This window comes from Zonotrichia leucophrys, chromosome 2, assembly GCF_028769735.1.
Source record: "Zonotrichia leucophrys gambelii isolate GWCS_2022_RI chromosome 2, RI_Zleu_2.0, whole genome shotgun sequence".
Classification (NCBI taxonomy): domain Eukaryota; kingdom Metazoa; phylum Chordata; class Aves; order Passeriformes; family Passerellidae; genus Zonotrichia; species Zonotrichia leucophrys.
In genome coordinates this window covers 49489194-49506588 of record NC_088171.1, presented here as the reverse complement: position 1 = coordinate 49506588, position 17395 = coordinate 49489194, and the positions used below count along the sequence as shown (strand labels likewise).

General features: G+C 37.3%; 1 protein-coding gene across 20 annotated transcripts in view; it reads left to right on the top strand.

The window, feature by feature from the left end:
• The window catches only part of ARPP21 (cAMP regulated phosphoprotein 21), a 142173-nt gene that overhangs the window by 30730 nt on the left and 94048 nt on the right, over positions 1–17395 (top strand). For 11 of the 20 annotated variants that reach the window (XM_064704930.1, XM_064704923.1, XM_064704929.1 and 8 more), the window contains 7 exons: positions 6939–7107; positions 8746–8945; positions 9345–9386; positions 9786–9818; positions 10718–10807; positions 14882–15026; positions 16238–16316. In XM_064704930.1, coding sequence (XP_064561000.1) covers positions 8784–8945; positions 9345–9386; positions 9786–9818; positions 10718–10807; positions 14882–15026; positions 16238–16316 — 551 coding nt within the window. In that variant the 5' untranslated portion in view covers positions 6939–7107; positions 8746–8783. Of the gene's footprint in view, positions 1–6768; positions 6857–6938; positions 7108–8745; positions 8946–9344; positions 9387–9785; positions 9819–10717; positions 10808–14881; positions 15027–16237; positions 16317–17395 lie in introns of those variants that run through there. The other 9 variants (XM_064704936.1, XM_064704941.1, XM_064704938.1 and 6 more) reach the window with 5 other exon arrangements.

The window sequence follows — 17395 nt, the reverse complement described above, 5'->3', positions numbered from 1 at the left end:
TTTCTCCCTCTTTGACTCAACTGCTTTGTGTTTGGTTATTAGTGAATGATGAAGGATGGCATAGCTGGCTGCTCGTTTATTACCTGCAGTCTACTTCGACTGAATTCTTCAAAGGCATATATGCTCAAAATGCAGAGGCACAGTGCTTAGGTTTTCTAGTAAAATCCTTAAGCTTTGGGAGTAGCTGAGTAAAGAAATAAGTTGATCTTGTAGTTCTATGTGTAAAGCAAAATGGTCATAATCTGTAGCTACCTGATTGAAATGGCAAAGAGAAGGCATTGGAAGAAGAAAGAGTAGGGATGGTTTGACTTGTAGAAAAAATAAATGTTTCAAGAACTTCTGTATTAAACTCATATATATGCATATATTCTTTAAAAATTAAAGTTGGTGTAAACTGTATATTCCACCAGATTTCATTATGCATAGAAGTGTGTCATGACATCACACCAGCAGCTTTAATTATCTCACTGAGCTTGTGCTGGGTATCTGTAGCCTCATCAATTCAGTTCAATTCAGTGGTGGCTCCCACACTCTGGCTGTTTACAGTAGCTCTGATTTGCCCTCAGCACTGCTGAGACCCCTCTGCAGGGAGCCCAGGTTCATTTAGGCTGTGCTGTTGATCAGGGTTTCATATTGAAATGATAGTATTCCTTCTGGGATGTCCTTGTGTTATTCATTGTCCTTAAACTGGTTTTAGATTTTGTGGAAACAGAGCTCCTCTGGTACATTCACCACTGTGTGTTGATGGGTGGGGGAACATGTGTGTCCAGAGTGTAGTCTTGGTGACAAGGGAGGAAATGATGAAGCAGACTGTTGATTGGCAAACAAAAAACAAAAAAAAAAAAATACAGACTAGAGGTGGATAGTGATGGAAACAATGCAGACCCGTTTAGCTGGCAGCTAAAAGGAATGGGCTTCTTTAAACCTAACAACAAATGATGAGGTGATATGCAGTTAATTCCCACAGAAAGACAAAACTATTGTGAAATAAAGAAAGCTAATTAAACTGGAGGGCAATTACTGGCACAGTAAGAAAAATGTGTAAAGTATTTGATGTGTACGATGGGGTAATGGAGATGATGTCCTGGCAAAGCAGTGAGATTCTTGAACATCCTTACAGCAAAATTACTAAAGCATCCTCCCTGGACATCCTCTAGTCATAAAATAAAGCTATTGGTCTCTAAAGAGGACTTTGTGATATAATTATCTTCAGCAGCTGAGAAATAGACCTGATTATCTGGGAAGATGAGTTTTGCTCCCTCTTTCCATTTGAATTTTGTATTTGCTCATGCTGGCTATTGTTTCCATTACAGGATTTAAGGAAAATGACTTTTGTGTATTTGAAGGAGATGTGCATGCATTGAGGATGGCTTGGAACCTCACTGTTTCTCTCTTTGGACTCATGAGTCTTGTGCTGTTTTCCACCACCTAACAGTGAGACCAGTTAATTCAATGATTTTGATTTTAGGGAAATTTGTCAGGTTTTGTAGAGGAATGAGAGAAAATTTGGCATATGTGTTTGAAATGCATGAGGTGGTGTTGAAGGCTGTTCTAAAGCAAACAACTCATTCCATGAGTGCTGATTTGTACATCTGATTAGCTTGTTAAAAGTTTGGGTGTTACTCAGTTCCTACAAAAGTTGTGTGATTGACATTTATTAGCTAGATCACTCAGCCTCCTATCTTTTCATGCTGATCCTGGAAGACTTCAAATGATCATTGTGACAGATAAAAGAGTTGTTTTTTTTTTTCCAGCCTTAAGTATTAAAACAAAGCAGAGTCTCCCTATAGACCATCTATATTTATTTTTCTGGGTAAAGCTTCTAGCTTTGCAGAAATATAACAAGCTGGAGGGAACATCATTATTACTTGTCTGAAGATGATGACATTGACATGAGGTCGTCTGACAGGGGATTAAAGTGGAAAAATATTGGTGGCAATCTGTTAGTAACAAGAGGATCTCTTTGAAAAAAAAGAATCATGTGTAAGCCACAAAAAGTTGATTTGCTTCTGGGATTTTTCTTTGGTTGTTAAACTGTTCTCGAGAATCCTTGCTATTATTTGTAAATACTGGGTTTCACATGCAGATTGGGAGGAGAGCCAGTGCCATTCCAGGATAGATGTTTCATCTGGGAGGCCGCTCCATATTATCCAGTTGCCTCTTTTCAGAGACAACTGTTTTTTGTAGAGGATTTGAAATCTAGTTCAGTGTGTTTCAGACTGCTCTGTTTTCATCAAAATTTGGCTGCCACTGCCACTGATGGTTGATTTCTGGACTGTTTAAGCTGGGTCAGGGGCCTCTGCGCTGTTGCTTGTATGCAGATGCTCATGTTTTTTTAACTCATGGGAAAAAATAGCATCTGCTGACAGTCTCTGGTAAAGTGCCATCAGTAAATGAGTCTAAATAACCTTTCATTTGCAGAGGTCCGTGGCATGTAGGAGCAGAAAATGTAGGCAATAGCACTATTTAGTTTTTTAGTGATGATGAAGAGGGGACAATGTGAGAAGGGGGAGGAGGTGGGAAATAAAATACGACATCAAACACTTCAATTACAAATATTTTTGCATTGTTTTTTTAAGATTTAGTCTTCAGTCTTTTAAAAATTGGTGAACTTGTAGGATTCCATGCATTTCACAGCTTTAAGCTTGGTGATTTTTTTTTTTCATACTAAAGCTATTTGATATGAGAGCTGGTATAGGTTATTATCCTGCTATGCTAATACACTGACTTTCAAGTGCATTTGTGTTTTTCTTTGGGAAGTGTGGGAAAGCAGTTAAAAGGAGCCACATCCTAAGGATGCAAAGACTAGGACTAGTCCTAAAGACTGGGAGATGGACGCCTGAATAGTAGTGTGTTTGATCTAAAACTGCAGCATTTATTTTACTTGCCTTTTTTATGTTTGCTGGTGGTGTTTGGGTTTTTTTTTTAAACAATACATTTTATGTCATGAATGTTTTCTTTGAAGACACCAAAGAGTTGAAGCTTTTGTTTTCATTATGAAACCTGAGATTTTATTTGATTTTTTTCATGGTAGAAACAAGAATATTTAAGTGTCAAATAACAGGAATTTTATGGTTTAAGACATGTGAATCTGGCAAAATTGAGGGTTGTGCCTACTGATAATCTTCAGATAATGCTGGAGACCATTTCTATTAGCTACCAGGAATCTGATGAGTGGTTTGGCAATAATGAGTCAAACCTCTCTTGATACATATGAGTGAGGTTTGCATCACACAGTGGAAACTGACAACTGTGCTGCCAGCCTGTGGAGTCATACCTGCAAACCATTCATGAGAATGGAGAATCATGATGGAATGAGAAGGATCTTGGCTCACAGACCTGGCCAGTGTCAGCAAGTTTTCAGTAGCAGGATCTATTTGGGCTTTGGAATTACATTAACCTCCATGCTTGGGCAGGTTTGTTTGAAGAAAAGCCCTTGGGTTTCATTCTGTCAGAGTTCTGTCCTGCCTGCTGCTGCCTGCTTGTGGTTAAGAGTATGCTCTTTGGCCTTAAAGCCTGCTCATCTCCTCCCTGAGAGCGGACATGTGTGATACTGGGAGTGTAATGATCTTGAAATGCCTGCTTCACCCTGCATAACTATGAGGGCATCAAAACACCTCATACATAATACAAAAGGGGCTTGCTCACCTGTAGTGGCCTCTGAGGGTTTTGTCAGATGTCTCTCTTGAATTTCAGTTGATGGTGAGCTCTCAGGTGCTCGTTGCATAGGGTTTCTAACACCTTTGCTTGCTTTTCTGTTCCATTTTTTTTTTTTGACAGTTCTTCTGGGTATAGTTTTTAAACTCTTGCATTGAATTAATTGTATTCCTTCCCACAGACTTTTCTTGGAATTTGCGTGGTATGTGTTGTATGAATGTATGTGACCATCCACGCCTTCTTCCATTCCTTTCTCTTCAAGCTCTGACTCTAATTGTTCAAGCTCAGTAGTACCTTCAGCTTCTAAAAGGAAAATCCTGTTAAAAGGAAAAGAATTTAAGAAAAAAAACTCTCTCATCATTCCCATCCCACAGTGTATGCTGAGCAGCTGGTGCTTATAAATTCTATACTAACAGATCATATTTCCATTAAAGTGGACCTACAAGTGGCATGGTGGGTCCCTGTATTTTCTGTCATATTGCTGTGTGCAATACTCAAGTTGCTTTAAGATGTTAGGGGCTGAAATTTTGCCGCAAGCTCCTGTAGACTGCTAAGATCCCAACACCCGATGAGATTTTGCTCCCTTGCATATCAAGAAGGTGGTTTTTGCCTAGCAACAAGCTTTGTGGTTTCTACCTGAGGATCAAAAACAGAAGTGCATTTGTTCAGCCTTTTGCGTCACTTCGGTACTGGAGGTTTTGACAACCAAATCATCCCTGACATTTCTGTTGATGCGCAAGAAAGAGAATAATCCAGTGTGTTTTTCCATAGCAGTGCTGTCATTGCAGCACTGACAATAGTAAAAAGTACATTCATCACTGAATAACAAGATATCCTGGAAACGTACGAGAAACAGAGACACACTTCCAACAAAAATGTCTCCCTTTTAACGGCTATTTTCTGACTGATTCCTTTTCACCATTTATATTCTCCTTGAAATATTTTATGGAAACCTGAGTCCCTCTGAAAACCCACCCAAACAACCAGAAGTGTATTTTACGTATTGTAGTATGTAAATGATTAGTCATCACTTCTAAATTGCTTAATAAAGGAGGAGGAATCTATATTCAGGGAAGGTGAAGAGCTGGAATTGATTGCTATATGTCTCACTTCTTCTTGCCTTCTTTTCGTTTCCCAGAAGATAATTATGAAGGATTTCTTTAAAAAAATCATCCTAACAGACATTGTTGTTCCGGGTTTGAGGAAGGTAGCTGTACATTGTAAGATTATTTTCCACTTGCTTGTGTTTTCTTGGGGAAATTTATGTACAGGTTTTTTTGTTTTAATTTCAGATTTCTGTGGTCTTGTACATCACCAGTGAAAAATGATATTGTCTTCAGAAATCTTACATGTAGCAATATGGGGAACACATTTTATAATGAAATTTGCCTTGGGTACAACATCATAAGATGATGTTGAGCATCTGTGCACAAGACCAAGTCTTGGCAGATCTCTTCACTTGCTGCATATGATACCCTTTGATTGATTGGTTTGTTGTCTCATTTTTGTTTTTCTCTGTTTGTCTGTCTTATGAATAGTTAACTCCCAACAAATGGTCACACTGGACAGTTCTGAAAAAAATTTTGTGTGTGTTCTGATTTTGGTACAGATATCTGTGTCTCTGTTGGTTTTGGAGGGTTTTGATTACAGCAATCTATTTCCTGGATGGCTGCTTTCCAGGTGAAACCTTCATGCATTGTACTTCCTTGGGATTTTTGGTTTGTGATCGATTTTGGTTGGTTCCCTCTCCTAACCCCTCCCCCATCTCTCTTTTGGAAGTGTAGGGGAAACAGTCATTGGAAGATGGGTGTGAGGAAAGGATTTTGAGTCAGTGGTTTATTCACTCTTTGCTTGCTGAGTATTGGCTCCACAGGATATTTTTGCATGTGCTTGAGTACTTGGGCATAGTTTTCCATGGTGTTCTTCCACTCCTATTGTGAGCCTACATTTCTAATGAGCTAGAATTTCCAAAAATATCCTGCAAGAAATGCCAAAAACCTAGTGGGAATGCTTATTTTCTGTTACTCTCTACAAATTATGAAATGGTTTGAGGAAAAGAAATAGTTGTGTTTATAAATTTGCAGGATGGCAGTGATAGTTTACAGAACTGCCTGCTGCTCTCCTCTGTGTGCCAGAGCTCCCAGAGAGAGCAGGACTGGAATATTGTGAGTGGCTAAACTCCACTTCTGGTGCAGCAATATCAGCTCTTTTCACATGGCAAGTTGCAGTGTGCTGACACGTGCTGTGTGGCAATTGCAGCCGTTCACAATGTAAAATGTGCTGCAGAAACTGGGAGTCTGATAAAATAAAAAAACCAGAAAGTCATCTCCCGTTATTCTTGATTGGCTTTCTCCCCCCTCCCCAGCAGAATGATATGTGCTTTCTATTTGCTGGTTTTGTGTGTCTGCACTGACTGTTAAACCATGACTCACATGCAAGTCTTGAGAAGAGCTGCCTCTTGTATCAAGACAGTTCAGCACATGGCCATGGCCTGCAAATGAGTCCAACTCATCCTAAAATGATCGTTTTTCTGTTAAATCAGCTATTCAGCTGGCAAACACAATCCTGATGAACAGTAAAAGTTGCATTGCTGAGGCAACTCTTTCTTTAGGTTTATTTCTCAAACCATAACCTGGAAATCTCATTTTTCCTCCTCACAAAATGCTTCAGAAGAATTTTTTTGGCGGATGTTATTCAGGGAATAGGATTTCTTCCTTCTCCTCCTCTTCCTCCTCCCATTCTGGATAATTTAAAATTTTATTCAGCTTATTAAATGAACATCTCAATTCACTACCCTTGTAAAGCAGGTCACTTTCTAAAAGCACCCACCTAGCTATTCTTTCAATAGTGCTTGACTGTTGAAGTTTTAATTGAAGCAGAAGCCATAGCTAAAAAGCAAGCTAATCTTTTCTCCTCATTCCCTCATTGATTTCTGTTGAAGCAAACAGATGAGCTTATATATAAATATGTATATATGCTTTTTTTTTAATGAAAAGTGCTGGAATTCGCTAAAAAAGGTTAGAATTGAAATGAGTAATCTTCAGTGCATAATGCAATTGTTAATTTTAGCTTCTTGCGTAGGAGCTGTTATGACTTGAACAGCCGGCTCTAGCCTTCATTAGAGAAGAAGCAGGCAGTTTTGAGACAGGTGGAGCTGGATCAAGCTGTGAAAGTGACTTGCTGGAAACTGGTCATTAGTGTTAGAAATCTGGTCCTGTGCATTTTACCCCTCCCTTGTGCCGTGGTCACTGCCGGTGTTATTTATTTCTCGTCTTTTCCAGGTTGACTATGGTGCGTCAAGCTCTGCGAAGGACCAGCATGGAGATTGGCACTCTGGACTGCTAATGGGGACATGGGACTCACGTTGCCATTGATCATTTGTGTGGACTTAACCAGCAAAGACCAACAGAAGACTCTAGAAAGGCAATTGGAATTATAGCAGTTTTTCAGGTAAACGGCTTCTTTGGTGCAGCTGATCCCAGTGTAATTGTTTTTGTGAGCACTCTGTGTAAAGCATGTAGATGAGCTGCAGGTTCATCTCCCTATGAGGATCTTGTGCATGCATGTGCATTTCTTGATGAGAATCCTTATCAAATTAAGGGTTATTTAACAGACCAGTTAAAGGTCTCGCCACTCATGTTTTGAATTTTCATCAAAGCAGTTCAAGTTTCAGTTGTAACTGCGGAATAGCCAAAATCATTGGCCTTCTTGGGGAGAGCGGTGGGAGAAGGGAAAATCACAAATTAGCTCACAGAAAGGCAAGTCAAGCATCAGGTTAGTTTCATGTTCCATTCAATTTGTTTATGAACCTTATAGCTTGATTTCTTGTGAAGTTCACAGTCCTTCTCAAACTGGAAGATTATACAGAAAACTGTATTTGCTTACAATGTGAAAACAAAAGAAAAAAGGGAGAGAAGTGAGTGCTTATAAGTCAGTATGCTTAAGATTTTTTCACTTAAAGAATGGCTTAAAAAAATAAAGGTAAGTTATACTGGTTCTGTTGAATGTTTAATTTCAAACTTTAAAAAGATGGCAAAGTGTGATTTGCTTCATAGCTGCCGTTTCACTGTTGAGAAGTGGCAATATGTTGCAAAAGAACCTTTCTGAAATAACTTCACATTTCAAATACAGTTGTTTTTCTTGAAGATGCTTCCTAAGAGAAGTGGATGGGGAAAGAAAAGTTAAATTATTCATGAGTCTTCTTTGACAATTGATCAGTGGGGAAGTGTTCAGGAGGGAGCTGGGGGCAGAGAAAGAGAGAGAAAATAATAGGCTTTAACTCTGAAAAGCCTTTAAACTTCTGTACAACAACCCTATTGTAAGCTGAGAGTAAATGCAGCTCAGTTGAGATTTCTTCATTAGAAGTATCTGCCAAGGGCTTTCTGTACAATTTTCCTAGTACTGAAGAGTGACATAGGTTTTGGGAAGAGGCTTAAGGTTTTAATAATGGAGCTGTTGGTTTGATCCCTGAAAATGTTGACCGTGAGAGCTTTATTGTCAAATTTAGAGTTCATACTTATCTTGAATTATTACCTCTTAAAAAAGAGAGAAATGTATATTTATAGTGGTAGTGAGCATCATGGCTTCTGCTATGCATAAAACCCATGGCTGAATACTATAAACAGTGTTGTAGCTCATGCTTGGTTTTTATTTCTGTTTGCTTGGCTATTATTTTTATTAAAAAAAAATATTAAAAAAAAAAAGAGAGGGGAGCATCGAGATGCCAGAGACCTAGAATGGATCCTTTTTGCCTGGTACCATTGAGCTTTGTAGTAGAGAATCCTTCACTGTCCCTGCCTGAACCTTGACAGTCCTGGGGCTGGGCTGGGGAGTCACAGAACATTACCTTAAATTTGCTCTCCACAAAGACTGTTCATATGTGCTTGCTTAACCTGACACAATTCTGTTAACCAGTGTTGTTGATTCAGTGCATCTCTTCAGCTGGGACATACATAGTTTTCCACTTCTGAGCTGCACATTTTGGTTTGTTTATCAAAGGAACTGAAATTAGGAATTAAAGGAAAAAAATAAATTTCACCCCAAATTTTTTTGTGTGTGTGTTTGTGTTGTGGTATCTTGACCTTTCAGGTCACCAAATCTTGTTATTTTAATTTCTGTCTGGAAGAATGTCTGAGCAAGGTAAATTGAACCAAGAGACAGCAGAAGAAGCTGCAAAAGAGCAGGAGACTGCCATCTCTGAAGCCAACCCGGACAACTGTGTTCTCAATAAATCTGAAAGCTCAGAAATAGAGGAGGAGAAGCTCAGTGATTCCAAGACAGAGCAGCAGGTAAGACAGGAATAGTGAATGGGTGTGTTAAATATCAATGTGTTACCATTGCTTTTCCATTTCTGTGAATTCTTTCATTGCCTACACTTCCCCTATTTTTCTTATGATTTTGAGACTATTTCTATTTTTTCCTTTTTAAATTTTTAATTTATTCATTTATTTTGTGTTCTTTTATTTCACTATAAAATAAATGCTGTTATTTATTATACCTTTCAAGCTCTTTAGGCTGCTGTCCATGTTATTACTTTTTCTGAGAAGTTAATTTCTAGACATCTGTTTTAAAGCTTGGTGAGACATTTGACTGTTTTCCCTCTTTGGGGATTTAGAAAACTACCTTGATCTCATGAATTTACAGGTAATACTAATGAATAATTACTTAATGTGTGGTTTGGTTTGTAGGTGTTACTGCCAACAAAAAGTTGTAATGCAAAGCCTAAGAAGGTAATTTGATAAGAAGACTTTATCGGATGAGGGGTTTTTAATCCTTTTTGCTCAATCGAATAAAAAAATAAAGGGGGAGACCACAATTTAAGAGGAATTTGGAGAGGGGGAGCATTTACTTAAGTATACCTTTTCTTACATTTTTATTATATGCAAAATTATAGAACACTGTGTAGTGTTTTTTCTTGTTTATATCTGTTTGTAAAACGAATGAAAATGAACAGAGATGATTCTTGGTTTTCCCTGCTTTCTAAACTGGGTTTGGGGAAGTTGCTTTTACAGTCAGCAACTGATTTAAAACATCAGATAGAAGTGATTTAGTCTGTTTATTGGTAATGCTTTCATCATGCCCACTGTCCACTGAAGTGATAACTGCTTCTCTTTTTTTGCTATACCCAGAAACGAGGAGCAAATCAGAAAAAGAGATCCAAGGTAAGGGTCCATCTCTGTTTGGAGTTGCATGCCACAGTGGGATGAAGAATTTCAATTAAATGTCTTTCTACAATCAAAATTGCTTTCTTTCGTCACTTGTCTGGTTGAGATTTTTGTTAGTGTTTTTTCTTGCCCCCTACCTATATCCTTTTACACAAAGACAAAGAACTGCCTCCAGATATAATGTGTCAAGCTTCCCTTTATCCATCATAATTTTATGCTGCTGGGCTTGCTGTGTCCTTGTGTTAGACAGCATGTGTGCTTCTATGCACCACTGGAAAAGGAAAACGTTCACTCCTTTTGCTTTGGTAATTAATGTTTCTGTTGGAATTTTATTTTAATGGAATAATCTTGACTTAAAGAAACAGTGATTGACTAGCTCCCTAAGGGGGGAGTGGGTGGGGGCAGGTGTGAAACGGAGCTTCTAGAAACAAATAAAACCCTAAGAATCTTCTTTTAGTTTTTCAAGTGCAGATCTGTAATACACACATATTTTACTGTCCATATTTCTTCGATATATAGTACTTGAAGAAGGGGAGGGACTCCCAGAACAAACAGAAAAACCCCAAACCAAATGACAAAAGGAACCCTTGAGTTTATATTAAATTGCTTTCAGTATTGGACTATGTGTTCTTTGCTGTTACAATTTTTGGTGGTAGTGAGTGAACTGTAGCTGAAATGATAAAAGCAAAAAGAAACCCACCACCTTCCCTGTGTGGCTAATGTCTTACTGCTTAGAATTCTTTTTTATCCATGTTGTGTCCAGGCATATGCATTTTTTTAGACTGGGTGGGTAACAGTTATCTGGGATATTTGGGAACAGCTGATGTGGGCAGCTTATGTGACTTGGGGTCAGCAGTAGTGTTTTCTGTTTTGTTCTCTCTCTCTCTCTTATTCAGTCAGGAGCTAAGGGAAAACTCGTGCGGAGTCTTGCTGTGTGTGAAGAGTCAACCCCTCGCCCGGGAGCAGAAAATCTTCATGACAACCAGGTACCCTTGCAATCATTGCTGTTAGCTGCATGGTTGACCTCCATCTCCAGTTGCATGATTGTGTTTCTTAATCGGGCATTTAACAATGTCTTTCTTGGGGGAAAAAATTACATCCGACAATGAACATGTTTTTTATGGTTCTTACTGGTTTAGCGTGAACTTTAATTTGAAATACTAGTTTTATACTATATCACAGGGTGTTGTTTGCTTTTTTTTCCAGACCCCCTGAAAATTTCAGCAAATGGAAAAGAATTCAAAAGAATTCACATTTTAAAATTTAAATAAATAGTTACAATCAAAAAGAATATTAATAATGTTCTTTTCTCTAAGGCTATCTCTTTCGAGGCTGCACCAAATACAGTTTTGAATATGCTCTGATTTGTGGTTCCTCTAAGACTTCAGTTCATATTAGTGTCCCCCTTCACATAAAATTCAAAGATCCTTCATTCTCTAAAATACCTTGGTAGAGCCAAGGATGCCTCCTACTGAGTGGCATTCGTTTTTTAAACTCTTGGTGTAAATTAAACTATATCAAAAAGCGTGTATTTGAGTTTATCTGTACTGGTGGTGTTGTATTCCCAGCAGCTGGTAAAGTTCTGTCCTCTGCACTCCTCACCTCAGACAATAACACTGATGGCAATCTTTGCAGTCTAACTCCAGAATGTACACCAAAAAGCAAAAGTTAATCCTCAATTACTCCTCTTTGCTTGCCTAGTAAGAGCAAGGCTTAAAAAACCCCAGCTAACTAAAACCCAAAATATGATGAACACTGCCTATAATATATGAGATGTTTATGCGCAACTGAAATCAGCCATCGAGAGAGCTTGAGTAAGTGGCTTCTTGTGAGCTTAGCACAAAAATAAAAATGACATTTAAGTGTACTTTCTCACTGTTTCCTCTATTGACTTGAAATTAAACAAATCTGTCTCTCCTCTTAGCTCATGAGTAAGGAGAGGTTTTTCTATTTTTTTAATTTTATTGAAAGACCAAAAACCAAATTGTTTAGCAGCAGGACATTTGCATGTTCTTCTGCTCTACAATGATGCTTATGCAGTAGATGGGCAGGTTATTTTATCAGTTGTTCTGTTGTAGGTAGACGCTTTTTGCTTGACTTGCATTACTCAAAATGCGTGGCTTTTGTTCCAATTTTGTTTGTATTTTCTATTGTTTAATGGAGAACGAGAAGGAGAACAGTATAAAGAGATTGTATTAAGCATTGCTGGTAGTTTACAATGTACTGCACAGGACCTGTACTAAACTAGAGAGAGACTGGCAGGTGTTGAGGCAAAATCCCTATCCTTACACCAGGCAGAGGAGGGGTTCCTGTTTCACACAGCCTTTGGTCTTACCTGACTCACCAGCCTCAGCAAGGATTTTTTTGACCATCTTAAAATATTTATGAGAGATGAAATGTCTCCCTTGAACCCATTGTGTTTTCTAAGGAAGGAATTGGCTTGGTGTCATTAATTTGATAGGAATTGCCCTTTTGCTCTTGCTGACCTTTTACTAATGAATGTGGCTCAACTTTGCCATGGAAAGCTGGACCTGCAGGCTCCTCCCTGGGCTGGCTGAAGGATACAGGAAGTTTTGTGCCAACCAAATTGTTTTGCTTTCACTTTAGAGGAGAAGTAGCTTATTTTTGATTTGGATTTTTTTAAATTAATTTTTATTTTATCTTAATGGTTTATAAACCACAGGGAATTAATTATCAGAGAATGTATGGTACTTTGCCAGAACTACTGAGTATGGATTGTACTGCAGACTTGATGTTTGTACTTATATTTGAATACTTGCCTTCATTTTCCTGTATAAGGAAAAAACTTGTTTACCTGTATTACTTGATCTTGAGTGCTTATCCAATGGTTCACTATGTCCTTACTTAAAAGAAATGTTGCCTTTAATGTTATACTATAGACCAAGAAGTGTATTATTATTGCAATTTGAAAATCTATTTTGTTGTTCACTATACTTGTATCAATGTATTTATTAACATTGTATTTTATTATTGAGAAAAATCAATAAAAATCTAAGAAAATACACAGTAGCTTGCTTTCACGACTCTACAGCCCTTTTGTGTGTTTTTTCTAGTGCAGATAAATCAGTATTACGTTACATGTAAAACAGTATTTACTGTATGTTCATATATGTGCTTTTCTGTGAAGTCTCCCATTTTCATCAGTGCATTTTGAAGAACCACTGTGAAGTTTAGGGTTAATATCCTGGGAACAACGTGGCCAGTTACATTTTTCTCCTGTTGAAAAGCTAGCACCACAGTCACTCTGCTCTGGGCAGGGCAGGGAATCAAGTTATCGTTTGGGCTAATTTGGAAATAGTTGATCCAAAGTTTGTTTGAATGAGAAATCAAACTGCCATTTGAAGTGAAAGAAAGCAGGCACAGCATTAGTTCTCTGAGCACAACTGAGCAATTCAGAAAACATTTCTCAATATATCCTTATCTCAAATGACCAGGAATTCCCACTCTTTGCCTCTGTAGGCTCAGATTTTGTGTAAGACTGTCAGCCATAACTAACAGAAGTAGGGATGAAGGGTGGTAGGTCAGGTTAAATTTTGGGTCCAGGTCTTTGTTGCTCTTTTACAATGCTTTTCATCTCAAGTCTTTTGTGCCACATTTAAATTTCACAAATAATCAGTAATGATTAAACTGAGAAGTTACCAATTTCTGTCTTACTGTGGCATGTTTATGCTCATGCCTTGTTGTGTTAGGATCTTGTCTTACATGTCTTGTGATGGCTGATTCGTAGTTCTTTAAAGAATTCAGAAATGTAAAATTTGTAATAATTACTGGAAACATCTTTTGAATTCATAATGGTTCCTTAAAAGCACACCCCTTACTTTAAAGTTTTCTACCGATCTTTTGGTATGTTAATATTCTTAGAAAAATAATGAAGGAAGGGAATTCCCTAGCATTCAAAAAAATCTGAAAATCTCAAGTATTGGTGAATTAGGTTTTCATTAACATGATATCAAAAAAATTATCAAGCACGCATGATTTTCTTCTATTAAAGAAAACTCTTTTACCAGGGAGTTTTATGACAGCTTTCTTCAAATTTGCTTTTTTACACTACTTAAAGCATATAGTTTTCTGGGGTGGCTTTTTTTCTTAAAAATAATAAAATACAGAAGTATGCTTTCTTCAATTTTGTCCAACCAGAATAGGATTTCTTGAAATACATAAATTATGCCATGGAAACTTAAAAAGAAAACCATTTGGATTTTGTTGAAACAAAACCAGTATAAAGCAGTGTTGTGAGCAGGGAAAGCAAGTTCTTTAAAGAATTTAGAAAATGCAAACCAGCTTGAATTCTCAAACTGCTTAAAAAATAACTTTTTAAAGCTGAGGCACGTTTCAAAGGGACTCATAGTCTCCAAAATACTGAATTTGTGATGCCTTAGAGAAGTTCAGTTACTAAAATGTCCTTGAAAAATCACAGGGCACGTTTCCCCCCTTTTGCAAAAGACACATCTGCATATGTCTTTAAATATGAATTACCTGATAATTATACAAGAGAGGAAGCCCTCTTGTGTACAACAGAGTATGGAATTTGGTGGTTCTCTTCTACTATTACAGCCAAGAAACTCCATCTACCTGATACTGCACTTATGTGTGCAAAACAATTCATATCAACCTGCAGACTTTCTAGTGGAAGGAAAAAGTTTTCTTTTTCAGATATCTAGCCACTGATCATCACAGAACATATGTAGTATTAAATGATATAATTAAGAAAGGCCATATGAAATGTATTTCATTATTCTGAAAAGTCGTAAGGGAGAGCTACTGAAGTGTAGAATAATATAGTCCCCCTTAATAGAAGTAGCCTAAATTTTATAATATTCAAAATATTAGAGAAGTAGTGCCTACTTACCACTAAAATTTGGCCTCTAAGATATCATCATTCACCTGGCTAAAAAGTGCCATGTTTCAAATAGGAAAGAAATGTATCTGGCTTCAACTTTTCTAGCTACACATAGTTTAATGCTGATATCTGCAGGTTGGAAGCTATGGGAAGCATACTGGATCTTGCCCATAATTTATCTATCTTTTTTCCCCAACAGGAATCAATCCAACTGCAGCTTTCAAGTTTTCCTAGCTTGCAAGAAGAAGATAAATCTAGTAAAGATGACTCCGAGAAAGAAAAAGAGAAGGATAAAAATAAAGATAAAAACAGTGAAAAAGGCAAGATCAGAATGTTATCAAAAGGTGAACTTAAAAATATTTGAATTATTCTAATTACCATTGGAGAAAAGATTGTATATTTTTGCAAGGATGTATTTCTTTATTTGTGTGTGTATGTACACAGTAATAGTATTTTCACACACTGAGAAAATTCAGAACCTAAAGTGTATATGTAAGAATGTTTTTCAAACAAATTTCAGGTTAGATTTTATTTATTTTCTAATGTAAAATCGATCTTTTGAATGCTTAACTGTGTTGGTGTGAACACATAAGTATATAAATATAACTGTGATTGCATAATAAGTGTACATAGTGCATAAGACATTATTCCAGTTCTATCTAGATTAATGATAATATATTGGCATGTAACTTGTGCAGTGTAGACAGTAGAGGGTAATCCTCTTCATTATTGTTTCTCTTTCATGGAGAATTTATTTTAAATGGTGTAAGGAAATTCATCCATGACATTTAACCTGCATTGCCATCTTCTATTATCACCTATCTAGACTTCTTCAGGAAAGACGTTTCAGCTAAATTTGGCATTGCTTTTTAAAATCCTTTTATTAATCCATGGCATAAAGTTGCGTTGTAATCTCCCAAAAATAATCTTTGCCTAGCTGTGTGTGGATCTGTAGCTGGTGTGAATTGTCATTTGGCTTCAATGGAGTTCTCACAGTTCACGCCAACTTGAGGATGTGTGTGTACATTTGAGTCAGGAGATAATGCTAAAAAATTAATTCTGGCTACTGTCACGCATCCCTATTACCTGCCTACTCCCAGGTGTCATTGGATTTCAGGCTTTTAATGCAAATAGAGTTCCCACTGGCATGATTCCTCATTTGCTGAGTGTACAGCATTTATTAAGTGACGCAAAGAGACAGTGATGAATAAAACTTTTTTTTCCTCATTTTAAAATGTTTTTTTAGTTGTTTAAAGGAAGAACTTGGCAGGATCTTAAATGGCATTGAAGGTTTTCTGTGTTATTAAATGACCAGCAATTTCTGGTCATTGATGCAATTGATGCCGTGTTCTCCTAGGAGTTGTACAGAGGAACAGTGAATATCCACCTGGTGCTTGAGAATGTATATCTTTCTTGGATAAACTCCAAATTACTTTTGTTTCAGAGCATATTCTTTCAGATTGTTTCTGGAAAATGGATTTTGATTTATAGCATAGTTAATTGGAACTGTTGAAATGAAATAAATGAGTGGAGGTTGTTTATTTTTATTTTTCAGATTGCAGTCAAGAGTATACAGACTCAACAGGCATAGATTTGCATGAGTTTCTCATTAACACATTAAAGAATAACCCCAGGTAGGTATTTCATGCATTAGAGCTGACATTCCTGAAACTGGAGCTGGCAGTCTTTGACTTCTCGTAGATGTACACTGTTTTATTTGTTCTGGAGATGGTTTTGAGGGAAAATGTAAAGGAGGTAGGCTGTTAACTGAGAAAAACGGTACAAAAAGTCATCACCTATTGCTTAATTTCACTTTCAGTAACATCTGGTCTTTGTCCTTACCTTCTTTTATACAGCTCTACATGGTGATTGCAATAATACATTATAACTATTGCATTTGAAGATTTGTATATGAATGTAAAGTAGCTTTCTTCTAGCAATGCTGCACACAATTAAAATCCTGTGCTCAGTGCCAGATTCTGCTCTCAGTATTCCCATAGTTTTCATTTGGAGCTACAAGCCCATCTCATTGTTAAATTTGCCTCTAAACATCCAAGGAAAGATCTGTAACATTGTTATACATTGTGATTTTCAATGTTCATTTCAGCTGGATGTGTTAAATAGGTGCCATGTAATTCTGCAATTACTCCCAGGAGAACTGGGAATAGCTGGGTACCTAACAGCTTGCATAACCCCTTGTACAGATGATGGAAGGCCCTTCAATTGCTTTATCTGTGCAAAATGAGAAAGTTCAAAAGAACTAAGGAATGATGGGACTCTCTCCAGCACAGAAATGTGTAGAAATATGCTGGGGAAATTTTTGAACGTTTTTGACAAGGGAGGGGAGGGAAAAGGAACATCTGAGACCTTCCAGTGAAAACCAGAGCATTTTGCCTGAGAAATACTGTGGCATTGCCTCCTGGGAACCGGAGCTCAAACGTGATGTTCTTCATTGTACTCTCTGACTAGATTGGATGTGTCCAGCTTTTTTGCAGCAAATCAATGCCTTCTGGAATTCCAGTATGTCTCAGGAAAAATGTTTAAAATTTCTATTGTTAGCAGCTCTTCTTGTAAAAGATCTGGCTTAGGTGGAAATCTCATTTTCCATCAAAAAAGGTTGAAAAAAGACCAAAGCTATCCATAGCAGTGAGAGTCTTTCTGTGCAATGTATTGATTGCAGCCTGTTGCAGCTGAAAGCACTCTCAAACCATAG